This window comes from Dendropsophus ebraccatus, chromosome 3 (genome assembly GCF_027789765.1).
Source record: "Dendropsophus ebraccatus isolate aDenEbr1 chromosome 3, aDenEbr1.pat, whole genome shotgun sequence".
Lineage (NCBI taxonomy): Eukaryota > Metazoa > Chordata > Amphibia > Anura > Hylidae > Dendropsophus > Dendropsophus ebraccatus.
In genome coordinates, this window is record NC_091456.1 from 23,562,366 (window position 1) to 23,586,728 (window position 24,363).

At 42.8% G+C, this 24,363-nt stretch overlaps 1 protein-coding gene across 5 annotated transcripts in view; it reads left to right on the forward strand.

Annotated features, from left to right (window-relative positions):
- Window positions 1-23,769, forward strand: part of MMP11 (matrix metallopeptidase 11) — a 37,742-nt gene extending 13,973 nt beyond the window's left edge. For 2 of the 5 annotated variants that reach the window (XM_069964059.1, XM_069964060.1), the window contains exons 2-8: window positions 3,244-3,449; window positions 5,627-5,770; window positions 11,768-11,901; window positions 12,040-12,287; window positions 15,076-15,280; window positions 18,826-19,086; window positions 21,626-23,769. In XM_069964059.1, coding sequence (XP_069820160.1) covers window positions 3,244-3,449; window positions 5,627-5,770; window positions 11,768-11,901; window positions 12,040-12,287; window positions 15,076-15,280; window positions 18,826-19,086; window positions 21,626-21,774 — 1,347 coding nt within the window. In that variant the 3' untranslated portion in view covers window positions 21,775-23,769. Of the gene's footprint in view, window positions 1-418; window positions 460-3,131; window positions 3,450-5,626; window positions 5,771-11,767; window positions 11,902-12,039; window positions 12,288-15,075; window positions 15,281-18,825; window positions 19,087-21,625 lie in introns of those variants that run through there. The other 3 variants (XM_069964054.1, XM_069964055.1, XM_069964058.1) reach the window with 2 other exon arrangements.
- Window positions 23,770-24,363: the final 594 nt, after the last annotated feature.

The following is a 24,363-nucleotide window of genomic DNA, read 5'->3' on the forward strand; positions in this document are numbered from 1 at the left end:
TGTGGGTACAGAGTCGCTTTATAGGGGTCTCCTTATAGTATTATCCTCAGGGAGGAAACATAACATACACTTACCTCCTGGGTTCCCATGCTACCACCTGTACTACACCTCTCAAGTCCCTGTTTCAGCCAGACACCATTCTTTATGGTTTTAATTTATTTGTATGTAACATCTGCACTGAAAATATGCCTATATCCAGTCCAGGGACGGTGGATTCGGTTTATGCATATGTTTTTTATTTTGTGTATCTTTATTAAACTGTCTGTGATTAAAAAAGGAAAAAATAAAGGAAGAAATGCATGCTTAGTACCATCTGTCCAGAAAAACACATTCCTGTCTATAAATGAGGACTATTCCTGACACTGCAAACAGTCGACGCTAGGTTTATTCTTCTAATAGTCTTATTTGTAAATATCTAGCCAGAGCTCTGGGACTCTGAGCCTCATCAGTATTTAGAATGTAAGTATTTCTCTAAATATTATGGTTTAAAAGAATTTAAATGTTCAGACATTTACAATTTGTGTTTTTGGATATACTATTTAACATGCCTAGGGTCTGGATTGAAATGTATTAGTTCACATGTGGCCTATATTTTCATCACAGAATTGGTTGCCATGAAGTTACTATAAAAAGCATGTATGTAATATATATGGTTTGGATTCTGCATTACTACAAAGCAAATGTTGAAATCCACATCCAAACCTGCATCGCATTGACATGTAAGAGTATATGCACACTGAGCAATTTTTCGCGGGATTTTGAGCGGATTCCGCGTCAAAAGGCATGAGGATTCCGCTTGAAATTCTGCCCGTAAAAAATTAGCAGTCTTGGCTCCCATTGTTTTCTATGTTTTTGCGCGGATAAGTGCAGACGGTGGACGTTTCAGTCTGGAATTCTGTCCGGAATCCGTGTTCCGCCAAAAGAATTGATATGTCAATTCTTTTTTCGGATTCCGCTAAAGGAATCCTGTAGAAGTCAATGTGGCTTAAATTCTGCTTGAATTCCGATCCTATGCTGCTCCTATTTTGCCAGAGCAGAAAGGAAGAGGAATTTCAAGCTGAAATATTTCTTTTTTAATTCCTCACGGAATCTGCAAGAATTGCTCAGTGTGCATATACCCTCACACAGCAGAAAAATATGGCACATAACTCTGACAGGTGTCTGTGCTGTCTTGTATCCTTTCCATAGTGTTCTATGCCATCAGCATAGAACTCCATTGAAAGAGGAGTAACAGTAATCCAGGGATGCTCACTATAGTTAGCCAACCCTGGCTTACTGTTTTCTGCTTAATGCCAAAATCTGTGGCCCTTTTTTCTGACATTACAAGGCTGCTTTGTTTGCATCTTGCTGGTTATGAAAAAGTGTTGGGAACATTATTTTCTTTTTTTATTATTATTATTATTATTATTATTATTATTATGCATCTATTTTTTTTTTCTTTCTTAAGTGGGGTCCAGGCTGGAAAATGAATAACAACTCAGACCAAACAAGTTGTGTTCCCATCTTATAAAGTGGTTTCATATGAATTGGCTAGATCAGGGGTAGGGAACCTTGGCTCTCCAGCTGTTGCAAAAATACAACTCCCATCATGCCTGGACAGCCAAAGCTTTAGCTTTGGCTGTCAAGGCATGATGGGAGTTGTACTTTTGCAACAGCTGGAGAGCCAAGGTTCCTTACCCCTGGGCTAGACTATGACTTTATGATTGGTGGAAGTCTAACCTCTGTGACCCCAAACAATCCTAAGAATAAAAGGGCTACGGATAAATCAGCAGTGCAGCTTCTTTATTCTCACAGTCTGTAGGGATCCCGGAGATTGCATTCTCACCAGTGCTTAAAGGGCGTGAATCACCTAAAGTTTCTTTTACTGGTTAGAATCAGATCTCATTAATGTTACTGTCGCTATTTTCTAGGCAGTGGACAGTGTATTTGGGCACATACAGACCTTCTCTGATCATAAGATAGAGACATGGCCGTGATCAAATCTCTGGCCAGCTGCTAATTCCGTCAATATATAAGGCTATGAGAAAATATTGATGGAATGAGCGGCTAGCCCTGCGGCATTCTCTAAGCGACTATATCTCCTGATCAAAGAACCGCTGTGATGAATAACTTTTGACATGTCTGACATGTAAAAAGTTATTTGTAGTGACAGGGACCATTTGAAGTAGGAAGAAAAAAATCCTATAGTTTGAATGCACTTTAAGGCTATGTTCCCACTACGTAAAAGTGACGTCCGTCTATCGGTAATGGTCATTAGCAAAAGACAGGGGCAAGAAGATGGCTGCAAAATCCTTTATATACATTTAAAAAAAAAGTTTTTTGCAATATCCCCCCCCCCCAAGCCTTAGGGCCCTATTCCATGGGACGATTATCGTTCGCATAATCGTTAACGATAAACGATCTCAAATGACCGCTATTACGAAAGACCTGAAATCTTTCACCCATTTACATGGAAAGATAATCGTTACTTATGATGGTTCTGGCGGTCGTCTTGTCGTCGCTATTGCGTTCGTCACTACTGCGAACAACGTCTTATTCAATGCGAACGATTTGCGAGCGAGCAACAATAAAAATAGGTCCAGATCTTATTAAACGATCAACGATTTCTCGTTCGGTTGTTAATCATTAACTGCTGTTCAACCGAACGATTATCTCTTAGATTTGAACGACTTAACGATAATTGGCCCGTGAAATAGGGCTCTTAGACACACTTCCTGTTCCATAGCAAAGGTAATATCTATATATAGATAATACAGGATCTACAATTCACAATAGGCGATGGTCACAGCTCACCTTCTACCCCTTTCTGCACTATGACTCTTGCACAGGTCACAGAACATGCTGAGAACACTCTTCCATAAGTAATTTCCAGGTTCAGAACTTCAGGTTCCTATGAGCAATGTGACTGCTGTAAAGCATATCTCTAAATACTGTTAAAAGTAGCTTATAGGGCTGACCCCATATAGATCACTGAAAATTTAATTTAAAAAAATCTATCAAAAATAAAAATACTTTCCCTCTAAGGAAGATTTATCTGTTGCCATACCCATATATCCCTAATAAGTTACATTATTCACCTATAATATGTTCATGGACTTCAAGTACAACCTTTCTCCTTTCTTTGTAAATAGGAGGTGGTAGAAGATGGAACTCATTTATTCTATTTCCAAAATCAGGCAACAAAGAGGACAAATTATTATAATGTCTACTTCAAAGGAAGAACTCAACCTCTTTTATCTACAGGAGCAGGATAATCCCTCCTTGAAGTCACGGTTTTGGATGCGACAACCTTATACAAAGGGAATTTCCAGTCCTCATAATTCTTGGAACCCTCCTCGCTGTGGAGTACCTGATATTCCTGTCCCTGCAGACTCTTCAAATGGTCGTAATAGACAAAAACGGTTTGTGCTCTCTGGAGGTCGATGGGACAAGACAGACCTTACATACAAGTAAGATCACTCTTATTTTGGGGACCTCAACAATTGATGCAATAAGTAGTGTATTAGTTAACAAAGCTAGCAGTGGCAAAAGCCATAATTCTTTGGTTTTAGCCTACGTGAAAAATCTGAGCGTGGAAGGAAGAAGTTGAAAATAGCAGGGTATGACCCTATTTTCCATCGATGAGGAATAAATACACATTGACTGTGTCTTGCCTGTGCCTATTCCGCATGGTCTTCATCTCGTGGTATATGTCCAAGACTGCGCCATAATTTAGTATTTGAATTCTACGATTCATTTGCACGAGTCTTAACCCAGCTTTGTTCCTTCTGGCCTGGTAATTGATTCTTCACCACACCCATCTCCTCCCTGCTGAGTTCCCTCTTGGCAGTTAAAAGTTAAGCTTTGCTATGTTATCGACATTCTGCCTTGCCATTCATCCTTTGCTTTACCAGTCTGTGTTCTGTATGCCCGGTTCAATGACTTGCTGGGTGGGGACCCTGGCCTCCTACAACGTGTTTGTTTGTCAAGTACTCTTTGCTAGCTATTAGCCTCACCTGAGAATGCTAAGCATACCCTGTATCTTTAACTCTGTATCTCTATATATGGGTATCTGATCTCAGGCTCTTGTACCTCTGACTCCTTTTTGGATTCTGACTTTGTACCATGTTGTCCGTATGACCCTTGGGTTTGTCTGTCTTGTCTTAATTTCACGTTTTACACCTTAGGTTAGGCCCAGTTGCCTAGGGCTGTTTTGTGGCAAATAGAAACAGTTGGGTGAAGCAAGTCCAAAGTTTACTGTCCACGTCCTCCCAGTACCTTTTCTAGTCATCCTGTGGCAGCCTAGCTGACAGAATGATTTCATGCAATTCAAACTTTAAAAGTACGATTTGTGCTGGCCTGTTTTAGGCTAGCAATTTCTACTAATTTACATATATGTAAACAAGGCCAGATTAGGACAAAAAACAGTCCTGACACAAACTGCCCCATCAACCCACATAACAACATTAGTATGTTGGCTTAGGATGTTGACATAGAATGTAGGCTTAGGATGTTGACATAGAATGTAGGCTTAGAATGTTATGTTAACATTATAAGCCAGCATTCAATGTCAACATTCCAAGCCTACATTCTGACATAGAATGTTGTTATAAAATGTAGGTTTTGAATATTATGTCAAGCTTCTATAACAACATACTATGCTACATAGTATGACATTAACATTCTAAACCTACATTCTGTGTCACAGATCTCAAACTCAGACCCTCCAGCTGTTACAAACTACAATTCCCATCATACCTGGACAGCCAAAGCTAAAACTTTGGCTGTCCAGGTATGATGGGAATTGTAGTTTTGCAACAGCTTGAGAGCCTGAGTTTGACATTCTGATATGGAATTCTGTCATAGAATGTTGACTTACAATTTAGGTTTGTAGGCTTAGAATATTGACATAGAATGTAGGCTTAGAATGTTGATATACAATGTTGAGATAGAATGAAGGATTAGAATGTTGTCATTGAATGTATACTTATAATGCAGACATAATCCTGATTAGATTCAAAGGTCCCCGATTCCTGCTCATGGTTCTTGCTCTCTCCTGTGGCCCTCCTTTTTAGACCCCTGCTCAGCACCCCCAACTTTTCTCTGTGACCCTGTTTCCCTTTAACAAAGCTTCCTTACAGACTCTTTATTACCTCATCCTCTTTCCCATGCAAAGGTCCTTAAAAGGGTTATCCAGCACTACAAAAACATGGCCACTTTCCGCCCTCTCTTGTCTCCAGTTTGGGTGGGGTTTTGAAACTCAGTTCCATTGAAGTAAATGAAGCTTAATTGCAAACCACACCTGAACTGGAGACAACAGTAGGGGGGAAAGTGGCTGCATAACCCCTTTAAGCTTTTAGTTGCTGATTGGATATGCTGAGCTCTAGCTAGTGCTCAAGAATTGTTAATAACATCATTACAGCTTCTAGCTGCTTATAAGTCTGTGTAGTTTTTGCCATGATTTGTGCAAAATAGAAGAACAATACTTGATTCACTGGCTGGGAAAGAAGAGTGGCCCACAGAGGGCATGGGCCCATCTGGCATTTGCCAGAATTGCCAGATGGCCAGTCCGGCCCTGCATGTAAACAGTAAAATAAAATAAATGTCAGTATTCATATTAATGTCAAATTGTCTCACTGTTTTTAAGGATTATACGCTTTCCGTGGCAGCTCAGCAAGGTGAAGGTGAGAAAGACTCTTGCTGAAGCACTTAAAGTATGGAGTGAGGTGACATCTCTGACATTCACTGAGGTGCATGATGGACGTGCTGACATCAATATTGATTTCACACGGTAAGTACCATGATACGATAGATAGATAGATAGATAGATAGATAGATAGGATAGATAGATGTGCAGTGCTTCCATTTGGGATGGTTGGCCAAATTTAAAATACCTTTTTCACTGTATATGCAGGAAATTATACCAGATAGTTATTGCTTTGGCTTTGTCAAAAGTTATTAATTGCAGCAGTTGTAACTGCTCAGAACCGCTGCAATCAGGATATATAGCTAGGCAAAGAGCTTGGTGGCCTTGCCATCCACACTCTAGCTGTATCTCCTGATCAGCTACTTCCAACAATGTAACGGCCCTATTACACGGAGCGATTATCGTTTTAAAATCGTTAAATCGTTCGGATTTGAATGATAATCGTTTAGTGCAATAGCAGACAACGATTAAACAGCAAATGAGAAATTGTTGGTCGTTTGATAGAATTTGGACCTATTTTTGTCGTTGATCCTTTGCAAATCGTTCTCATGTAATAAGACGTTGTTGGCAGGAGCCACGAACGCAATAGTGATGACAGGACGACCACAAGAACGGTCATAAGAAATGATCATCGTTCCGTGTAATTGGGTGAAAATCGCTTTGTGGAATAGTACCCTAAGGGCGTGTCATCGGCTGATCGTTCATTTAGGGCTAGACCTAAAATCATCATTCCCCCACCGCGCATTGCTACGGTTGAATAGCGGTGCGCGGCGGGCGACCGACGACTTGACAAGCAGCAGCAGCAGCATACAATACCTGTCCAGGCTTCTTCTCCGCGCTGTCTTCATCCCCGGGTCCCGCACGCTCTATCTTCATAATGGCCGGTCAGCTGACGGAGCGCTCAGCCAATCACAGGCCGGGACCGCCGCGGCCTGTGATTGGCTGAGTGTCGCCTGTCAGCTGACCGGCCATTCTGAACATAGAGCGCACGGGACCCGGGGATGAAGACCGCGCGGAGAAGAAGCCTGGATAGGTAATGTATGATGCCGCAAGGGCTGCAAGGACATCGGTAACGATGTCCCTGCAGCCCTCGCTCAACGATCATCGGGCCGTGGAATAGGCCCAGTAAACATCTGCTAGATCGCCGCTTGTTTACATCATTGATCGGGCCCTCCTCGGCCCGTGGAATAGGACCCTAAGTCTATAAAGCTACATTGTCAGAATTGGCAAGTGGCCAGGGAGTAGATAACACTGCCCCACAATCTCTCTCCGGCTATATCCTGATGACATATCAAAAGTTAGTTTTAATGACAGGTACTGTTTACGCTACTGTACCAGTTTTATAAGTGTATGCCTGTTTTATTTTGTTATTAAAGCTGCTTTGGTAAGTCTCTTAGAGGGGGTCATTTTTGAAAGGTTTTTAATGTGCTTAGGCAAGTGGTAAACATTAAAAGAAGACATACTTACCTTCCTTGCTCCCCTGCTGCTGCTGCTGCTACTGTCACAGAGCCCTGAGCCCCATGCACAGGACTTTCAGGAGCAGGGTCAAAAGGAGATTCAGCCAATAAGTGGCCACTGATGGGACACTGCTGCAGCCACTGGGCGGGCAATATCTTATCCTGACATGGCTTCTTGAATTGAGACAGCAGCAGAGGTGGGAGAGCGAGGGTGGTAAGTATAGTTAGTACCAGATTTTATAAGAGGCTGCTCACATACGAAAAACATATTCATAGTGTGCAGTCTCCAAAACGTATACAGCAATGGTTTTTACATGCAGGCGAGTACAGTAGGAGCATCCTGGCAAACGCTATATAGCCAATTTTTCAATGATATCACATAGCATAACAGTGGTTGGCCAACCACCTTCATGCAATATAGTGATTGAGTAGAAGAGCTAAACCTAATAAAGGTAGAAATACTCAGTTTTAAAACAAAAGATGGGGGGGGGGGGAGTTGTTGCTTCATAAACCTCTGCACTGTTCGGTGGCTAAATTCAGGGGTTTTTAGAAAGATTAGGGCAGTTTTTGTGTGCCCAGGATACATTTCAAGTCCACCTTACAGTACCATAAAGTTTGACATTATGGATTCTCGTTCCTCCAGAGGAATAACTGTTATAACTGCTATAAAAGATTTCCATTTGGCCATAAAGCCCTTAGTAGACTTTTATTTAGTTCTCAATACATCAAGGAGTTCCAGATGTAATGTGTTCCTTAAAGCTGTAGTAATTTCAGATAGCATTGGTATTGATGGTTGTAACCAATGTTTGAGAAGACATTGTTATTGTTAAAAGTTGTTATTCTATTCTAATCTGTTTCTATTTTTTGGCTGTAATTTTTTTATTTCACTTTTTGCACATTGTTTTGGGGGCTGACGCCTTGCCCTGGCTGTTCTTAACAGCATTTATTGACATGTTTTACAGCAAGACTCATGGACATAGACGACAATAGACAGACTCCTTCCCTTTGAGATGAATAAACGTACTCTGTGACCTCTGAGGATTTCATTTCACAGGGAGCTACTATTGTCTCCTCTATCTACTGGTGTCACAACTGCGATACTGTACAGACCACTTTACAGCAGCTTCCTCTTATCACTGCAGACACAACAGGAAGTCTCAGCTTAGTTTTAGCCCCAGTGGTGAGAAGGAAATCTGCAAGATCTTAGGATTATTTTATAACAGATAGAAAAACAGAAAAACAGACAACCCCTTTGAGAAGCATTATTGGAGGGCAGCACAGGACATGGGGATAGATTGTTTGTTTGTTTTTTATCATAGTTTGGAGTATTTTATGTAAAAAGCTGTTAAAATACTTTCAGGACATGACATTTTGCAAAACGTGTTTACAAAATATTTTGTGATATACAAATGCTTCAAAATTCATGTTTGTGCCTGAAGGTCTAACTTGAAGACATGACACCTAATAAAAGTAAAAACATTCCAAAATTCACATGTCTATGTCTACACGCACATGTCATCATAAAATCAACTAAATTGTAGAGATCCAAAATTTCCATTATGCACATAACATAAGAGAGGTTGTCCGGAAAAAAATTAACTTTTCCCCATTCACAAGATAGCAGAAAAGTAAGAGATTGAGGGTGTCTAACCTCTGTACCACCCGCTGATCTCCATATTGGGCCCCCGGCTTCTTTGTTATGAAAACAGCGATGGGTACGGCACGTGACCTGTGGCTTTATTCTTTCCTACAGAGCCGCCGAAGAGAGCAGAGTAAGCTGGAAGAACACATACTTGGCTCATTCCAACACCTCCATAGGAATGAACAGAGCCGCGGTCACATGCCATGCCCGTGGCTCTATTCATAACAAAGACACTGGGGTTCCGATACGGAGATAAGCAGGGGGTATGAAGGTCGGACCTGTCGAAAAGGAAAAAGTAAAAGTTAATGTACCGCCGGTACAACGCTTTTCTGATATATACATGGATAGACTGGTGCTGTTGCAGGGATCCTGGTGCTACGGTCCTTTTTTTGAACCGCAGCCTGTTTCCCGCATACGGCGTTGGTCCATTCCCAGGTGCCGGCTGAGGGTGAAGCACTGGAGGGGGGCTGGCTTGCCCCCAGTGGGAGGAAACCCCTGCCCCTCTATGACACGGCTTTATTTATTCTTATGGAGCCGCCTCATAGAGGTACGGGGGTCTCCTCCCACTGGGGGCGGGCTGGCCTGATTCCAGTGCTTCACCCCTTGCTGGTGACCGGGAATGGACCGGCGCTGTACGCAGGAACCGGGCTGCAGTTCAAAAAAAGGACTGCAGCACCGGCATCCCGGCAACGGCGCCAGTCTATCCATGTAAATATTAGAAAAGAAATGTCCCGGTGGTACATTAACTTTAACTTTTTCCGGTAGTACATTCGCTTTCATTTTTTCCTGGACAGTTTTTGATACCTAAATCAACAATAGGTACGCAGACATATCAAACTATATAAAAATGCTATTTGATCTTGAATTTAGTTTCTCATGGGTAAATAAATTAGAGTAACTGCTTCGAGTATCTTCTCAAAACTGCAAAATTATCTCGCCATGCTGATGGTTAAATATTCTACCAAGCAGAGACATTCCGGTAGGGGTCGTTCACTGCTTGGGAGGCTGCCAAAATGTTCAGAGTTTCCTCCTGGGATGAAAGCCTTCAGTGTAATCATTTATAAATATAACTGTCAAGGCCGGTACTGTAAGGGTTTTACAAAGAACATTGTATGTCTAGTTCTCTTCATACTTGAAGCATTGCCCTGGATACCTATTGTGTACCCACAAGTACTGTACAATTGATGAGACTGAAAACCATATACATTGCTCCAAAAAGTAAATATCACATCCTAGTCCTCAAGGAATTAAAAATTCTGGTTGCAAATCTTTATTCATTTCATAGTGGAATGCGTTGAGAACAGTAAAACATAAAATAGAACAAAATGAATATCCCATGGAGGCAGAGGCGGATTAAATGTACCCTGGGCCCCGGGCTGTCCACCCAACCGCTCCCTTCCCCCTCCTCGGCCCCTGACTGCTGCGTTCACTATAGTAGACATGGCTCTCTGACTACTGCATCCACTATAGTAGATTGTCATCATTTGTGGCTACCCGCACAATAGTAGACATGGTCACCTGACTCCAGTGATGCCCTGACATGGCCCCTGAATGCTACCCCCACGATAGTAGACATGGTGACCTGACTGCTGTCCCCAAAATAGTAGACATGGCCAGTTAGTGAGTTAGTGATGTGGGTGGTTTGGATGGCTATAAGCCACCCAGGAGCCTCAGGACCCGGTACGCCGCCTAAATAGCCCACATTATAATCCGCCATTGCATGGAGGTGGATTTGGATTGATACTCAAAAGTCTAATTGCAAAATCAAATTACAGGCTGATTCAAATGCCTCAAGATAAGGAAATGAGGCTCAGTAGTGTGTGTGGCCCTCACGTATGACCTCCCTACAACGCCTGGGCATGCTCCTGATGAGTAGGCAGATCTCCTGAGGGATCTACTCCCAGACCTGGATTAAAGGTGGCGTTGGTGGATGGAACAAGACTAGATATCCCAGATGTGCTGAATTTAATTCAGGTCTGGGCAACGGCAGGCCAATCCATAGCTTCAATGCCGTCATAATGCAGGAACTGCTAACAAACTTCAGCCCCATAAGGCCTAGCATTGTCATGCATCAGAGGGAACCCAAGGCCAACCACACCAGCATATGGTCTCACAATGGGTCTAAGGATCTCATCCCTGTACCTGATAGCACACAGATGGCTATGCGGGCCTCCAAAGAAACACTTCCCTGCCCCATTACTGACCTACTGCCAAACCACTCATGCTGGAGGATGTTACAGACAGCAGAACATTCTCTACAGTGTCTACAGACTGACATGTGCTTAGTGTAAATCTGCCTTCATCCATGAAGAGCACAGGGTGCCATGTTGGTGTTCCCTCACAAATGCCAAATTCTTAATTTCCAACTTAAAAGTTCTTGTGTGTGGGGTAATGCAGCATGCGAGGAGGCCAGCATTAGGCTGGGAAAGAGTCAACTAGATGTCTTCCCTGTCATTCGGATTCATGGAACATGGGATGTGGGAATAGGCCCTTTGATTTCTTTACATGGACCCCAACAATTCATGCATCAATCTAGTATCTCTGGAAATTGTCTAATGGCCCCTTAACATGTCACATTGGGAGAGAAAAAAACTAACAGAAAAAACACATGAAGCCTGGCCTATAATCTATGTGACTGGCACCATTATGGTCTGGTAGCTGTGTCACTCCCCCTCCCTATATTGACGTAATGTGTTTGGCGGAGCCCAATGTGCATGTTTATGGGGGTTGAGCTGATTGACGTTATCTTGTCTATGGGCAGCTTTAAGCCTCATTTACTCATAGTTTGGCCTTAGTGTGAGTAGTACTGTTAAGAAGCTGGACCTGAGCCTAGACTACAGTAAATGATGTTGTCTGTCTCCCAGTTTACCTTAACTTTTGATGTATTAGATACAGAGACAAGCTGTAGCATATCCTCAGATCAGCTCAACACTAAGAACTGAACAGTAACCTATTGAATTAAACAATTATTTTTTTTTACAGGTACTGGCATGGAGACAACTTGCCATTTGATGGTCCTGGGGGCATCCTTGCTCATGCCTTTTTTCCAAAAACTCATCGAGAGGGGGATGTACACTTTGATTATGATGAAGCTTGGACCATTGGGAACAATTTAGGTAGGAACTGGCCATCAGACCCTTATGCAATACAACCAACCTAATCTGTCTATCATCTATCCATTTTCTATAGATGCCTTCATGGTTGACATCCACCATTTATGGTTATATACTTATATTTGCTTTCGTCTATTGCAGGAACAGATCTTTTACAAGTAGCTGCTCATGAGTTTGGCCACGTGCTTGGCTTACAACATTCCTCTGTCTCCAAGTCATTGATGTCTCCATTCTACACCTTCCGTTATCCACTAAGCCTTAGCACAGATGATAAACAGGGAATCCAGTACCTGTATGGGGCTCCGCATCCTCCAACCTTAGCACCAACAATAAAGCCAGAAAGCCGCCAGCTTCCTGAGCCTGAGAGCAACGAGATCCCTTATTCTGAGGTTTGTTGAATGATGTTTTATGCTTATGCACTGTATCTCTATGGGTCAAAAAGAGTTGTCCCCTTTTTGACAACTTGATTTTAAATGTTGGGTATGTTCACACATACTATATATGCTGAGGATTTTTTGCTGCAATTTTTATAATTGACTTACCAGTAGAGAAGTTTTCGAAGCAAGATTTGTTTTTAAGGGGTTATCCAGCGCTACAAAAACATGGCCACTTTTCGCCCTCACTTGTCTCCAGTTTGGGAGGGATTTTAAACTCAGTTCAATTGAAGTAAATAGAGCTTAATTGCAAACAACACCTGAACTTGAGACAAGAGAGGCGGGAAAGTGGCCATGTTTTTGTAGCGCTGGATAACCCCTTTAAACTTTGCAAAGAGCAAAGGGCTATCATTCTTGTCTCAGTCAGGAAATGGAGGCGGCTGAGATCAGCAGGAGGACATCAGGGAGTTCAGACAGGTAAGTATTGATAAGCAAACTTGCTGAACACATGAAATCGTTTAGCTGTTTCAGTGCGGTATGTTTAGGGTTCGGTCAAACCTGAACTTTCCTTAAAAGTTTGCCAATCCTGTTCGCTCATCTTTACTTACTAGCATAAACTGCAGCCTAAAATAAATCAGCAGCATATAAATAGTATGCGTTAAAGAGGTTTTTACATCCTGCTGTTTTTCTGCCATGCCCATTCTAACTTGAAATTTTTGCTCAGTCGCTGTGTGGTGCAATGCTAGCCAATCAAGCAGCTGCACCAAACAGCCAATGAGCAGTAAAGTTGACACAATCCAGTGTGAGCGCACATGCAGTGTGAGCATTTTAAATTCCGAGTACAGGTAGGGTCCTATTCCACGGAGCGATATTTGTCCCGATTCGGCCGATTATCGCTCCGTGGAATAGAGACAACGATCCCGATGATTGTGTCATCGGCTGATCGTTTATTTAGGTTCAAACCTAAAATTATCGGACACGACCGTTAATTGCTACGTGGAATAGCGATGTGCGACGATTTCGCAAGCACCATACATTACCTAAGCATGTAGCAGGTCCTCTCCTGCGCACCTTTTTCCTCCCGCTCCCACGCGCAGCAGAAGCTTCGGAGTGGCCTGTCTTAGCCGACAGACCTCTCAGCCAATGACTGGCCAGGACCGCCTCTCAACTCAGGCTGCACCAAAGTTGCTGCTGCGCGTGGGATCGGGAGGAAGAAGGAGCGCAGGAGAAGCCCTGCAACTTGTTTAGGTAAAGTATGGTGTTTAAAAAAGAGCTGCAAGGACATCGGTAACAATGTCCCTGCTGTCCTCGCTAAACAATTATCGGGCCATGTGATAGGCCCAGTACCCTTTAACTGTTGCAGCACTGCTGTGCTAATTTTCCCCCAGAATACCCCTTTAAGGCCCTATATATGGCAATTATCTGTGAAATCAGAAACATATCACCCTGTCTAATCAGGCCAATGATCAGGCGGCAATCTGATGATCGCTCAATTCTGATATGTCAAAAAATAATCTGCTTTTGGCCGCACATCTCCACACCTATCACCCCTCCCCCTTACCTGTATCCATCCCCTCCTTGGTTGAACTTGATGAACATGTGTCTTTTTTCAACCTTATTAACTATGTAACTATATATAAAAGGCTCTACAAACCAGAGATAGGCACTTGTGTCTACCGAGTCTCGGGCCATCTAATGCAACCCCTTAGGGTACATGTAGTTTTTCTGTAAGTGAACTGCAGCAGATCTGTATCTGATTTTAAATACGTGGGGGGGGGGAGAATTTATCAAAAAAGGTGAAAAAAGACAAAAAGGCGCCAATTTTTGCACAAAGCAATCATGGCCTCCTCTTACCCCTGATTTATCAAAATGTATGCCTGCTAGCTCTCTCGCTGCGCCTTACCCCTCCCCATACTGAAAGCAGGAAAGCTCAGTTGTGCTGAACGGGCAACAGGCAGGGGAGATAACTGATGATGGTTTGGCTGTCAGTTAATAAAAGTGTTTGGTGCCCTTTAAACAGGGTGATTAATGGCCAGAAGAGCTGATTCTTGCCCTGCATCAATATGTAGACAGGGGATGTGCTGTCAACAGCAATGAAGTGAAGGATCCAGTGGAAGGATTCATGTGGCCAATCACTTCCAATAAATTGGCCATGTGAAGGATCTATTTAAAGAGCACTGATGAACTTTTCCATATTCAATTGGTAGTCTCATTGGGCTTTTATCTGCCTTTGTAAAAGGACTCTTTGCTAAAATGAATATCCACATTTTAAAGGGGAATTATCAGCAGGTTAGACGAATCTAATCTCATCTAACCCCCTGATAGCCGATTAGGATGAAGGTATGTCTCTTACCTTCATCCTCGGAGCCATTCCCGTGCACTTAGTCGTTCATGCCACAGTCCGGTAAGCATTTTTAAAGCATTGGGGCACCGTTATAACCAATGGGGCAGGCCGGCCAGGGACGAGTCAGATCAGCGTATGGGGGCAGGGCAGTGCTTCTAACAGTCTTAAAGGACAGAAGAGTAAATGACTAAGTGCATGGAAACGGCGCAGAGGATTAAGGTAAGAGACATGCCTTCCTCTCTGGCGTCTCCTACAAGAGGTGTCTATCAGTAAGTTAGATTCGTCTAATCTGCTAATAGTTCCCCTTTAACATTTTGTTTTCATCATTTTCTCATATACATTTGTAGTACAGGGGCTCCAGCTTTCTGATAAAAAAAACTCCAAGTTTCCCAGTATATGTGTAGTTTAATAAGCACCATGCGGCTTGGCATTCATATCAGCTTATTAAAACTTTTTCAGCCAGATGCCTGTACAACAGATTTTGATGCTGTATCCACAATCCGGGGAGAGCTGTTCTTCTTTAGATCCGGGTACGTCTGGCGCCTGAGAGGAGGAAAACTTCAGAGTGGATATCCAGCACTGGCCTCTCGACACTGGAAAGGGATTCCTGAGTCTGTCGATGCCGCTTTGGAAGATTCTGTTGGGAACATCTGGTTCTTCCATGGTAAAAAGCCTTACGTAACTTTAATAATTTTTACAGTAGTTCAGGAAGAGCTACTACTGTAGGCGTGATACTCACTACTAACATGCAAACCTTTCTTTAGTGTTGTGTTAATATCTTATTTCGGTACTGAATATGCTGTACACTGAAAGGACGTTAGACTTACAGGTTTTCCATAGAAAGCTTCTTTAATTTGAAGTTATCACAAATAATCGTTTCCAATTTCCAACATTTGGAGCTTTATTATAACATATCCAGTTATATGAGGATAGGCAGAGGAAGCACAGACTAAATCTACCTTAAAGGGAATGTGTCATCAGAATATGTTTTTATGTTAAATATATTTTTAAAGAATTTTTTTTTTAATTTTCCTTTTTACTATCTATATTATTAAGAAATTCTTGAAAAGTTTTCCCTCTCACCACTGGGGCTTAGGTAAGTATTACACGGGCCGATGAAGGCCAGATAATAAATGTAAACAAGCGCCGATCTGCTAAATTGGCGCTCGTTTACTATTTACTCATTTACCTATTACACGGCCTGATTATCGTTTAACAAGGGCTGCAGGGACATTGTAACCGATTTCCTTGCAGCCCCTGCTTTTACTTTATACATTACCTGTCCATGGTCCAGGACTCCTCTTGCGGTCTTCTTCTCCCCGGGTCCCGTGTGCTCCAGCTTCAGAGCAGCCTGTCTTAGCTGACAGGCCGCTCAGCCAATCACTGGCCGCAATGGTCCCCGCCAGTGATTGGCTGAGCGGCTTGTCAGCTAAGATAGGCCGCTCTGAAGCTGCAGTGCGTGGGACCTGGGGAGAAGAAGACCGCAAGAGGAGCCCTGCAGCCTGGATAGGTAATGTAAATGATCAGTCGACCGCCGTGCACCGCTGGTACATGTAGTGATGCGCGGTCGGCACCCGACAATTATAGGTTCAAACCTATATCAACGATCAGCTGATGATCGTCGTCATCGGCTGATCTTTGTATTTATTGCACAGAGCGATAATTGGCCAAATCGGCCCGATTCGGCAGATTATTGTTCCATGTAATAGTACCCTAAAACTAAGCTAAGACTTTCTGTTGTGTCTGTAGTGACTGCTGTTCTGTTGTGTCTGTAGGCTGCTGTAAAGTGATCTGTACAGCATTGCAGCGACATCCATCACCAGTAGGTAGATAGCATCAATATAAGACAATAGTAGCTCCCTGTGGAATGACCTCTTCAAAGGTCACAGAGCATGCTCAGTAATTTTTAACGTTCATCCCAAGGAGACAGATTTTGTCTGTTGCCGTCTATGTCCATGAGGAAAGCTGTGCACGGCAGCTACAAGGTGATTAGGCCGGTTTATAGAGCGCTGGTTAGTTGTGATCAGTTCCCTTTAATTTACTGTATACTCCTTTTACTCTTTGGTAACTTTCATAGGTAGTGGTATCAACCTTAAAGGGTCTATACAGGGTTTAAAAATGGATGGACTATCTTCAGACTATGTTATTGATATCTGATTAATGGGGGGTCCAAGTCCGGACTGGAAACCCTGCCAGTCATCTGTTTGTAGGAGCTGTAGCGCTGGTTTAACCCATAGTAGTGATGCTGGAAACAGTTGTCATACATGAGTGTGTAAAGGGGTATTCCACTCAAACATAACTTTTCATATGTTGCTGCCCATGGTGAGACTAACAATTCATTCCATACTTGCTATTATCTATTCAGTCTTCTTCCTCCAGTTCTGATTCTGCTGCTTTCTGCTGAAGACACAAAAATCTGTGTGTGAGCTTTTCTTTCCATCCACCCCTCCCCTTCTAAAACAGATGATGTAAACAAGTCTCTGGCAGCAGCTCAGAACTGGGGGAAGGAGACTGAGTAGATAATAACAAGTATGGAATGAATTGTTAGTCTCACCATGGGCAGCAACTAATAAAAAGTTATGTTTGAATGGAATACCCCTTTAAGAGCAGTGCGAGGCTTTTACATTTTGACCATTAATTTTCTACACATCCAGATTTTCATATCCCAAAATGTTTCAAAGCACTACATTTCATCAAATAGCATTAATGTCCAAACATGCGACAACATCACTTAGGCCTCAATACTAGGGCACTGCCGCATTGGCCCCTGCGGATGCTACTTTGTGCTGAAACATTTGTTATTTTAGCACAGTCAGGACATATCATCAGTAAGGTGTTATACATTACTTGTAAACCAGTACATAACATAGATCCTTGACTTCAAATTCAACTCTAAACAGTTATGTGTTCTATTAGATCTTTAGGCAATAATACTGTATTTAGGGTCCTTTATTTTGTCAGTGCCTGGGTCTATTAAACGAACCCTGGAAATTGTGGAATTATGAAACAAAAATCATATATATATATATATATATATATTAACCATAGAAACTACTATAGAGCTCATGATGAAGTAAATGCAGCATTGTCGCTGTCTATGTGGCAGTGTCCTATAGAGAGATTGAGCATAGAATAGCTGTAGATATTTCCATATATAGAGGTGCTGTTTAGTCTATTATAGCTAATAGTGTGCATTTCAGTGTGTAGATGCAAGCTAGGGCAGGTCCATGGATCAGCTCACATTCTTAGGCCTTTGTTGTGTGTCTGCACCCTGGAGCCGCAGCATGTCCTGTTATCCCGGAGGCAGAGCACAGCAGATATTCAAGCTTCTGCCAGCGCAACTGCCCCATGAAACCTCAGGGTGCAATATTTCAACTATTCCAAGAAAGGGGATCGTTAGTTACGATCGTTACTATGATTGTTATTACTATCATTACTATGATTGTTTATTCCATCTGATCCCAACAAAATAATAAACAATGTGCAACTACACTGAGCGATTAGTGAACAAATGCGGAACTTGAGCGAACGAATGTGGAATTACAGCGAACGATTAACGATAATTTTAGGTTCAGATCTAAATCAACGATCAACGACATGCGAATGATTTTTTGATTGTTGCCTGCAATTACACAGAACGATTATCGCTTAAATTTGAACGATATATCGATTTTTCGAGCGATAATCGTCCTGTGTAATAGGGCCCTAACAAAAATGGAGTTTTCCATAGTATCCTGAAGTTCAGAACTTCACTGGAACTTAGTAGGGCACAATGGAGCGTACTGTGGTTCAGTTTTTGTCATCTGTCAAATGTTTGGTTGACACTTTGAACATATCACATACTATAGAAAGTGGAAGGTAAATACTTTAAAGGGGTACTCCAGCGAAAAAATGCTTCCGCATCCACTGGTGCCAGAAGTTAGTAATTTACTTCTATTTAAAAATCTCCAGTCTTCCGGTACTTATCAGTTGCTGCATGTTCTGTATTCTTTCCTGTCTTGAGAGGAGAGGTTTTTGGGGGGATTTGCCTGTACTCTGGACAATACCTATCACGGACAGAGGTGGCAGCAGAGAGCACTGTGTCACACTGGAAAGAATACACCACATTCTGCAGAACATACAGCTGCTGATAAGTACTGGAAGATTTAAGATTTTTAAAGAGTTCCCCTTTAAAAATAAACTGTATATTAATTGTGATTACTTTTATAGGCTCAAAGTATTGGGTATTTGATGGAAAACTACAGGCCACGGGTCCCTTCCAGTTATCGGATCTTGGATTGTCTGCACCTGATGTTCAAGCTGCGTTTTTGTGGGGCACTAACAAGAGTAAGAAAACGTATTTATTTAGAGGAGCGGAATACTGGCGATTCAATACTGACACGCGGCGAATAGAAAATAGACACTCCAGAAGCATAAGTGATTGGAGAGGGGTGCCCACCAGCATAGATGCCGCCTTCCAGGATGAACACGGTGAGAACATACTACTTCTATAAATAAGGACAATGGGATTAAACAATCTATCCTAAAAGCAGATATATAGAATAAACCACGGAGAGTAGAAATACTCGTAAAGCCTATAAAAGAAAAAGAAAGGTGATATCTAGATTTTTCTGTACACAGTTTCTTTATTTTAAAGAAGTCTAGCAAAAATCTTTATTAGGGTACAAACACACTTGCCGGATCCGCAGCGAGTCCCCTCGCTGCGTATTTGCAGTGAGACTCGCTGCGGATCCCGGCCCTACACTTTCAACGCCATACAAACTCGCAAACTCACAAACTCGAGTTTGTCCGCAGCCCGCCCTGTTAACCCCCCGCCGGCTGGACACTATACATTATCGGGTCCCCGCTCCTGCTTGCTTCGGCGGTTCCTGGCACGTCCCGCCCGGCTAATCAGTGCGCTGCCCCGCCGCAGTGCACTGATTGGCTGAGCGGGACTTGCAGACACCGGGAGCCCTGAAGCACGCAGGATCGGGGACCCGGTAATGTATAGTGTCCAGCCGGCGGGGGGTTAACAGGGCGGGCTGCGGACAAACTCGAGTTTGTGAGTTTGCGAGTTTGTCTGGCGTTGAAAGTGTAGGGCCGGGATCCGCAGCGAGTCTCACTGCAAATACGCAGCGAGGGGACTCGCTGCGGATCCGGCAGGTGTGTTTGTACCCTTAAAGTATTGTATTGCCTCCCAAAAGTTATACAAGTCACCAATATACACTTATTACGGGAAATGCTTACAAGGTGTTTTTTTCCCTGCACTTACTACTGCATCAAGGCTTCACTTCCTGGATAACATGGTGATGTCACTTCCTGGATAACATGGTGATGTCACTTCCTGGATAACATTAGGATGTCACGACCCGACTCCCAGAGCTGTGCGGGCTGTGGCTGCTGGAGAGGATGATGGCTGAGGGACACAGGGCACTGGAGGGACACTGAGCACTGGAGGGACACTGAGCGTCCCTCTGCCATCATCCTCTCCAGCAGCCACAGCCCGCACTGCTCTGGGAGTCGGGTCGTGACATCACCATGTTATCCAGGAAGTGACATCACCAAGTTATCTAGGAAGTGACATCATCATGTTATCCAGGAAGTGACATCACCATGTTATCCAGGAAGTGACATCACCATGTTATCTAGGAAGTGACATAACATGGTGATGTCACTTCCTAGATAACATGGTGATGTCACTTCCTAGATAACATGGTGATGTCACTTCCTGGATAACATGGTGATGTCACTTCCTGGATAACATGGTGATGTCACTTCCTGGATAACATGGTGACGTCATTTTCTGGATAACATGGTGATGTCACTTCCTGGATAACATGGTGATGTCACTTCCTGGATAACAGGGTGATGTCACTTCATAGATAACATGGTGATGTCACTTCCTAGATAACATGGTGATCTATGAAGTGACATCACCATTTTATCCAGGAAGTGACATCACCATGTTATCCAGGAAGTGACATCACCATGTTATCCAAAAAATGACGTCACCATGTTATCCAGGAAGTGACATCACCATGTTATCCAGGAAGTGAAGCCTTGATGCAGTAGTAAGTGCAGGGAAAAAAGCTCTTTATAAGCTTTCCCCGTAATAAGTGTATATTGGTGATTTGTATAACTTTTCCAACAAATGCACAAATGTCCTGTTATACTAAAGACTATAGCTTATTATATGTTCAATAGAGATGAGCAAACCTCAAGCACCCTCGGGTTTGTCCAAACCCCAGTGTGCGGCATTAGATTACCGGTGGTTGAAAAAGTTTGAGGCAGCCCTAAGGGCTTATTCCCACGTCCCATAAATTATGGAGGCTACAGGTGGGGAAACCCTGTAATGGAGTGCGGCTCTTTCACTACAGTGTTGCTAAGATTTAAACAGTTTCCCCTCTCCCGGCATAATCTTAATGCATCATGCCATGTGGGGAAACAGTCCATTATAGGGCTTCCCTGTCCATAGCACCCATAATTTATGGGACGTGGGAATAAGCCCTAGGACTGCATGGAAAACATGGATCCAGCCAGAGGCTGTATGGGGGCTACGGCCCTGTAATGGTGTGCGGCCCAGTCACTACAGTGCTGCAGAAATTCAAACAGTTTCCCCACTCCCGGCATAATATTAAAGCGACTCTGTACCCACAATCTGACCCCCAAAAACTGCTTGTACAATAACTCCATCACCTGCCAAACAGACCCCAGGACAGAACTTGGATTAAAAGCAGCTGACGGTACAAGCGGTTTGGGGGGGGGGGGGGGTTGCAGATTGTGGATATAAAGTTGCTTTAAGCTCTAAGGCTGCCTTGAAAACATGGATCCAGCCATATAGGCTGTATCCATGTTTATCAGTTCTCCCTAGGGCTGCATCCAACTTCTTTAGCCATGGGTAATCAAATGCCGCACACTGGGGTTCGGACAAACCGAGGGTGCTCAGGGTCCGTTCATCTCTAATGTACTTTACGTCCTTGAACAAGAAATACTAAGAATCAACTTTACAATCTTTGACTTTTCCTTGTAGGTTTTGCTTACTTCCTGAGGGGGCGCTATTACTGGAAGTTTGATCCTGTACAAGTTCGTGTGCTTGATGGTTATCCGCGTTTGGTCAGCCAGGATTTCTTTAACTGCCCCGTGGCATCATCATCATCATCTGCCAACTCATTATTATGAAGCCATCTTCACTTAAGCCTTCCTAATACATACGTGTATTCCTGCAGAGCACTGAGGTAATGCGAGCCTACGTTACTTACCGGATGGCAGGGAGTAATGCACAGAACAGTCTTGCTTCAATCAATTGTTTTGGACTGATAAAGCAGGGTGGTGTATCCCTGTGCACAGTTAAAGGACATTTTAAACCTACCAAATGTTGGTATGGCAAAAACATTGTAACCTTGGTGCAAGTCATGTGATGGACTGCCAGGAAGCCTAGAATTGTATGTCTGTGAGAAAAGAAAAAAAAAAATCAGTTGTAAGGGACGTAGTTTCATTGAGACACTGAACAATATTTTCTACATAAGTTCATGAAGTGCAAGGGTACGTCTGCACAGCTTGGAAATGCTGCGGATCTTCTGACCGACTCCGCAGGATGAAAACTGACAGCGTTTCTACAAAGAAATCCCCATTTCCATCTGTGGATTTTACAATCCATTGAGTTAAAGGGGTTATCCGGTCTTATAAAAACATGTCCGCTTTCTTCCAGAATCAGCACCTCTCCGGTCCTCAGGTTGGGTGCGGTTTTGCAGAGGTGGTGCTGTTTTTGCAAGAAAGTAGCTGTGTTTTTTCTAATTCTATGGAACCCTTTTAAAGGAGAAGTCCGGCGATTCATAAAATCCGTCAGCTGGTAGGGGGGGGAATTGATTACAAGTACTAACTTACCTCTTCCCATGCCTGTCCACGGAACCCACACCAGGCTCCGAGATCTCCAGTGCTGACACGACACAACCCGGCTGATGGACTGGCTGCTCCTGTCACTGATTGGCTGAACGGCCAGTCCATCAGCCGGGACAGGCTCCCCTCCCCAGTTGTGATGTCATCACAGCTCGGTGGAAAAAACTCGGCCCCGAGGACGGTTCTTCCACATTGTCGTCAATAAGGAAATCTGCACCCAATCTGCAATGGATCTAACATCTACACTGCAGGTCAGTTTTTGCACATATTCCGTACAGATTTTTAAACGCATCCATTTTTCTGGTCGTGTAAATGCTAAAGATTTTCCACACCCAAAATCCAAATGGAAAATCTGCAGCACATCAGCCCTGTGTGAACATACGCCAAGATAGAGAGGAGTGAACTTGCACAAACCCAAATCGATCGGCATTTGATTGTTCGGGTTTGTGCAAACCTGAACTTTTGGCAATCTCTAATCTTTTAAGTCTACCTGTCACAAAAAATTGTGATCTCAAGCAGTTTTGCAATATACTTAATTTTATTTTATTTTTTTTAACTTTCTATGTTTAAATCAACAATACGGCCAAACTGTGGTCAATGCCAATAATTGGTCTTTTTTTTGTTCAAAAAAATTAGACTAAACAGGAAGGTAAGACACTTAAATAAGAGCTAAATAAAATATACATTTTTGCTAATTAAATTATTAACTATGCATGATTACCAGGAGACAATGCTCTATGTTATGCAATAATTCAGTCACTGTAATGTTTTGGTGCTGTGTGACAGGAGAACTGACCATACAATGCGAGTAACCCCAGGATTCTTCACTGCTGAATGTGGACGAGCAGCAGCTGTACTTATGCACAGTGAAGGGAGACACCTAGTGGCCATATGTATGACATTGATTTAAACATAGAAAACATAAACAAAAATTTATCGCAACCTCTTTAATGAAAAATCCAGACAATCTGTACCACTTACCAAGAAAGACTCTTTGTTTCTTGTTATTTAATGTATGTATCTGTACATTATTAATACTTCTTGCAGTGCTGGACACTGACCAAGAAAGGTACAAGATTGCTTCCTCACTATTCTAAGAACATTTGTACTTCTGTATCAGTAAAATCTACCATAAACTCTGATTGTTTTAAGTGTAAATTCATGGTATAATCGTTCACAAGCTGTGTAAATTACTATACCACAGGTTAATCCTAATGGTACCCCATTTCCCCATCACATATAATGGGGGAGATTTATCAAACATGGTGTAAAGTGAGACTGGCTCAGTTGCCCCTAGCAACCAATCAGATTCCACCTTTCATTCCTCGCAGACTCTTTGGAAAATAAAAGGTGGAATCTGATTGGTTGCTAGGGGAAACTGAGCCAGTTTCACTTTACACCATGTTTGATAAATCTCCGTCATAGTTCGCTATACTGTAGATCTGCTTCTACAGTACTGAAATATACATATCTGTTAGTCTGTTTCTGCAAGTCACATGTAGCACATCACAATACTTGGTATATAGGTGAGGTGATACAGGTGATATATTTCCCGCCAAATGAGTGATCCCACAATAGGCATTTATTTAAATCAATCTCAAGCCCCCCAGTCTCCTTCCCCCAGTTCTGAGCTGCTGCTTTCTGCACAAAAATGTGTGCGTATGAGCTATTCTCTCTGTCTCCTCCCCCTCCCTTCTGAGACAACTGATGTAAAAAAAAAGTCCCTGACTAGCTTTATGTGCAACTTTGTAGCTTTGTTGTAATGCTGGGAGGGTTAATCTGAGTTCAAGTAGCTGATGAACTCACTGATTAATCCTCCTGACATAACAAAGTTGCAGATAGGGACTTGTTTCATCAGCCCACTCAGAATGG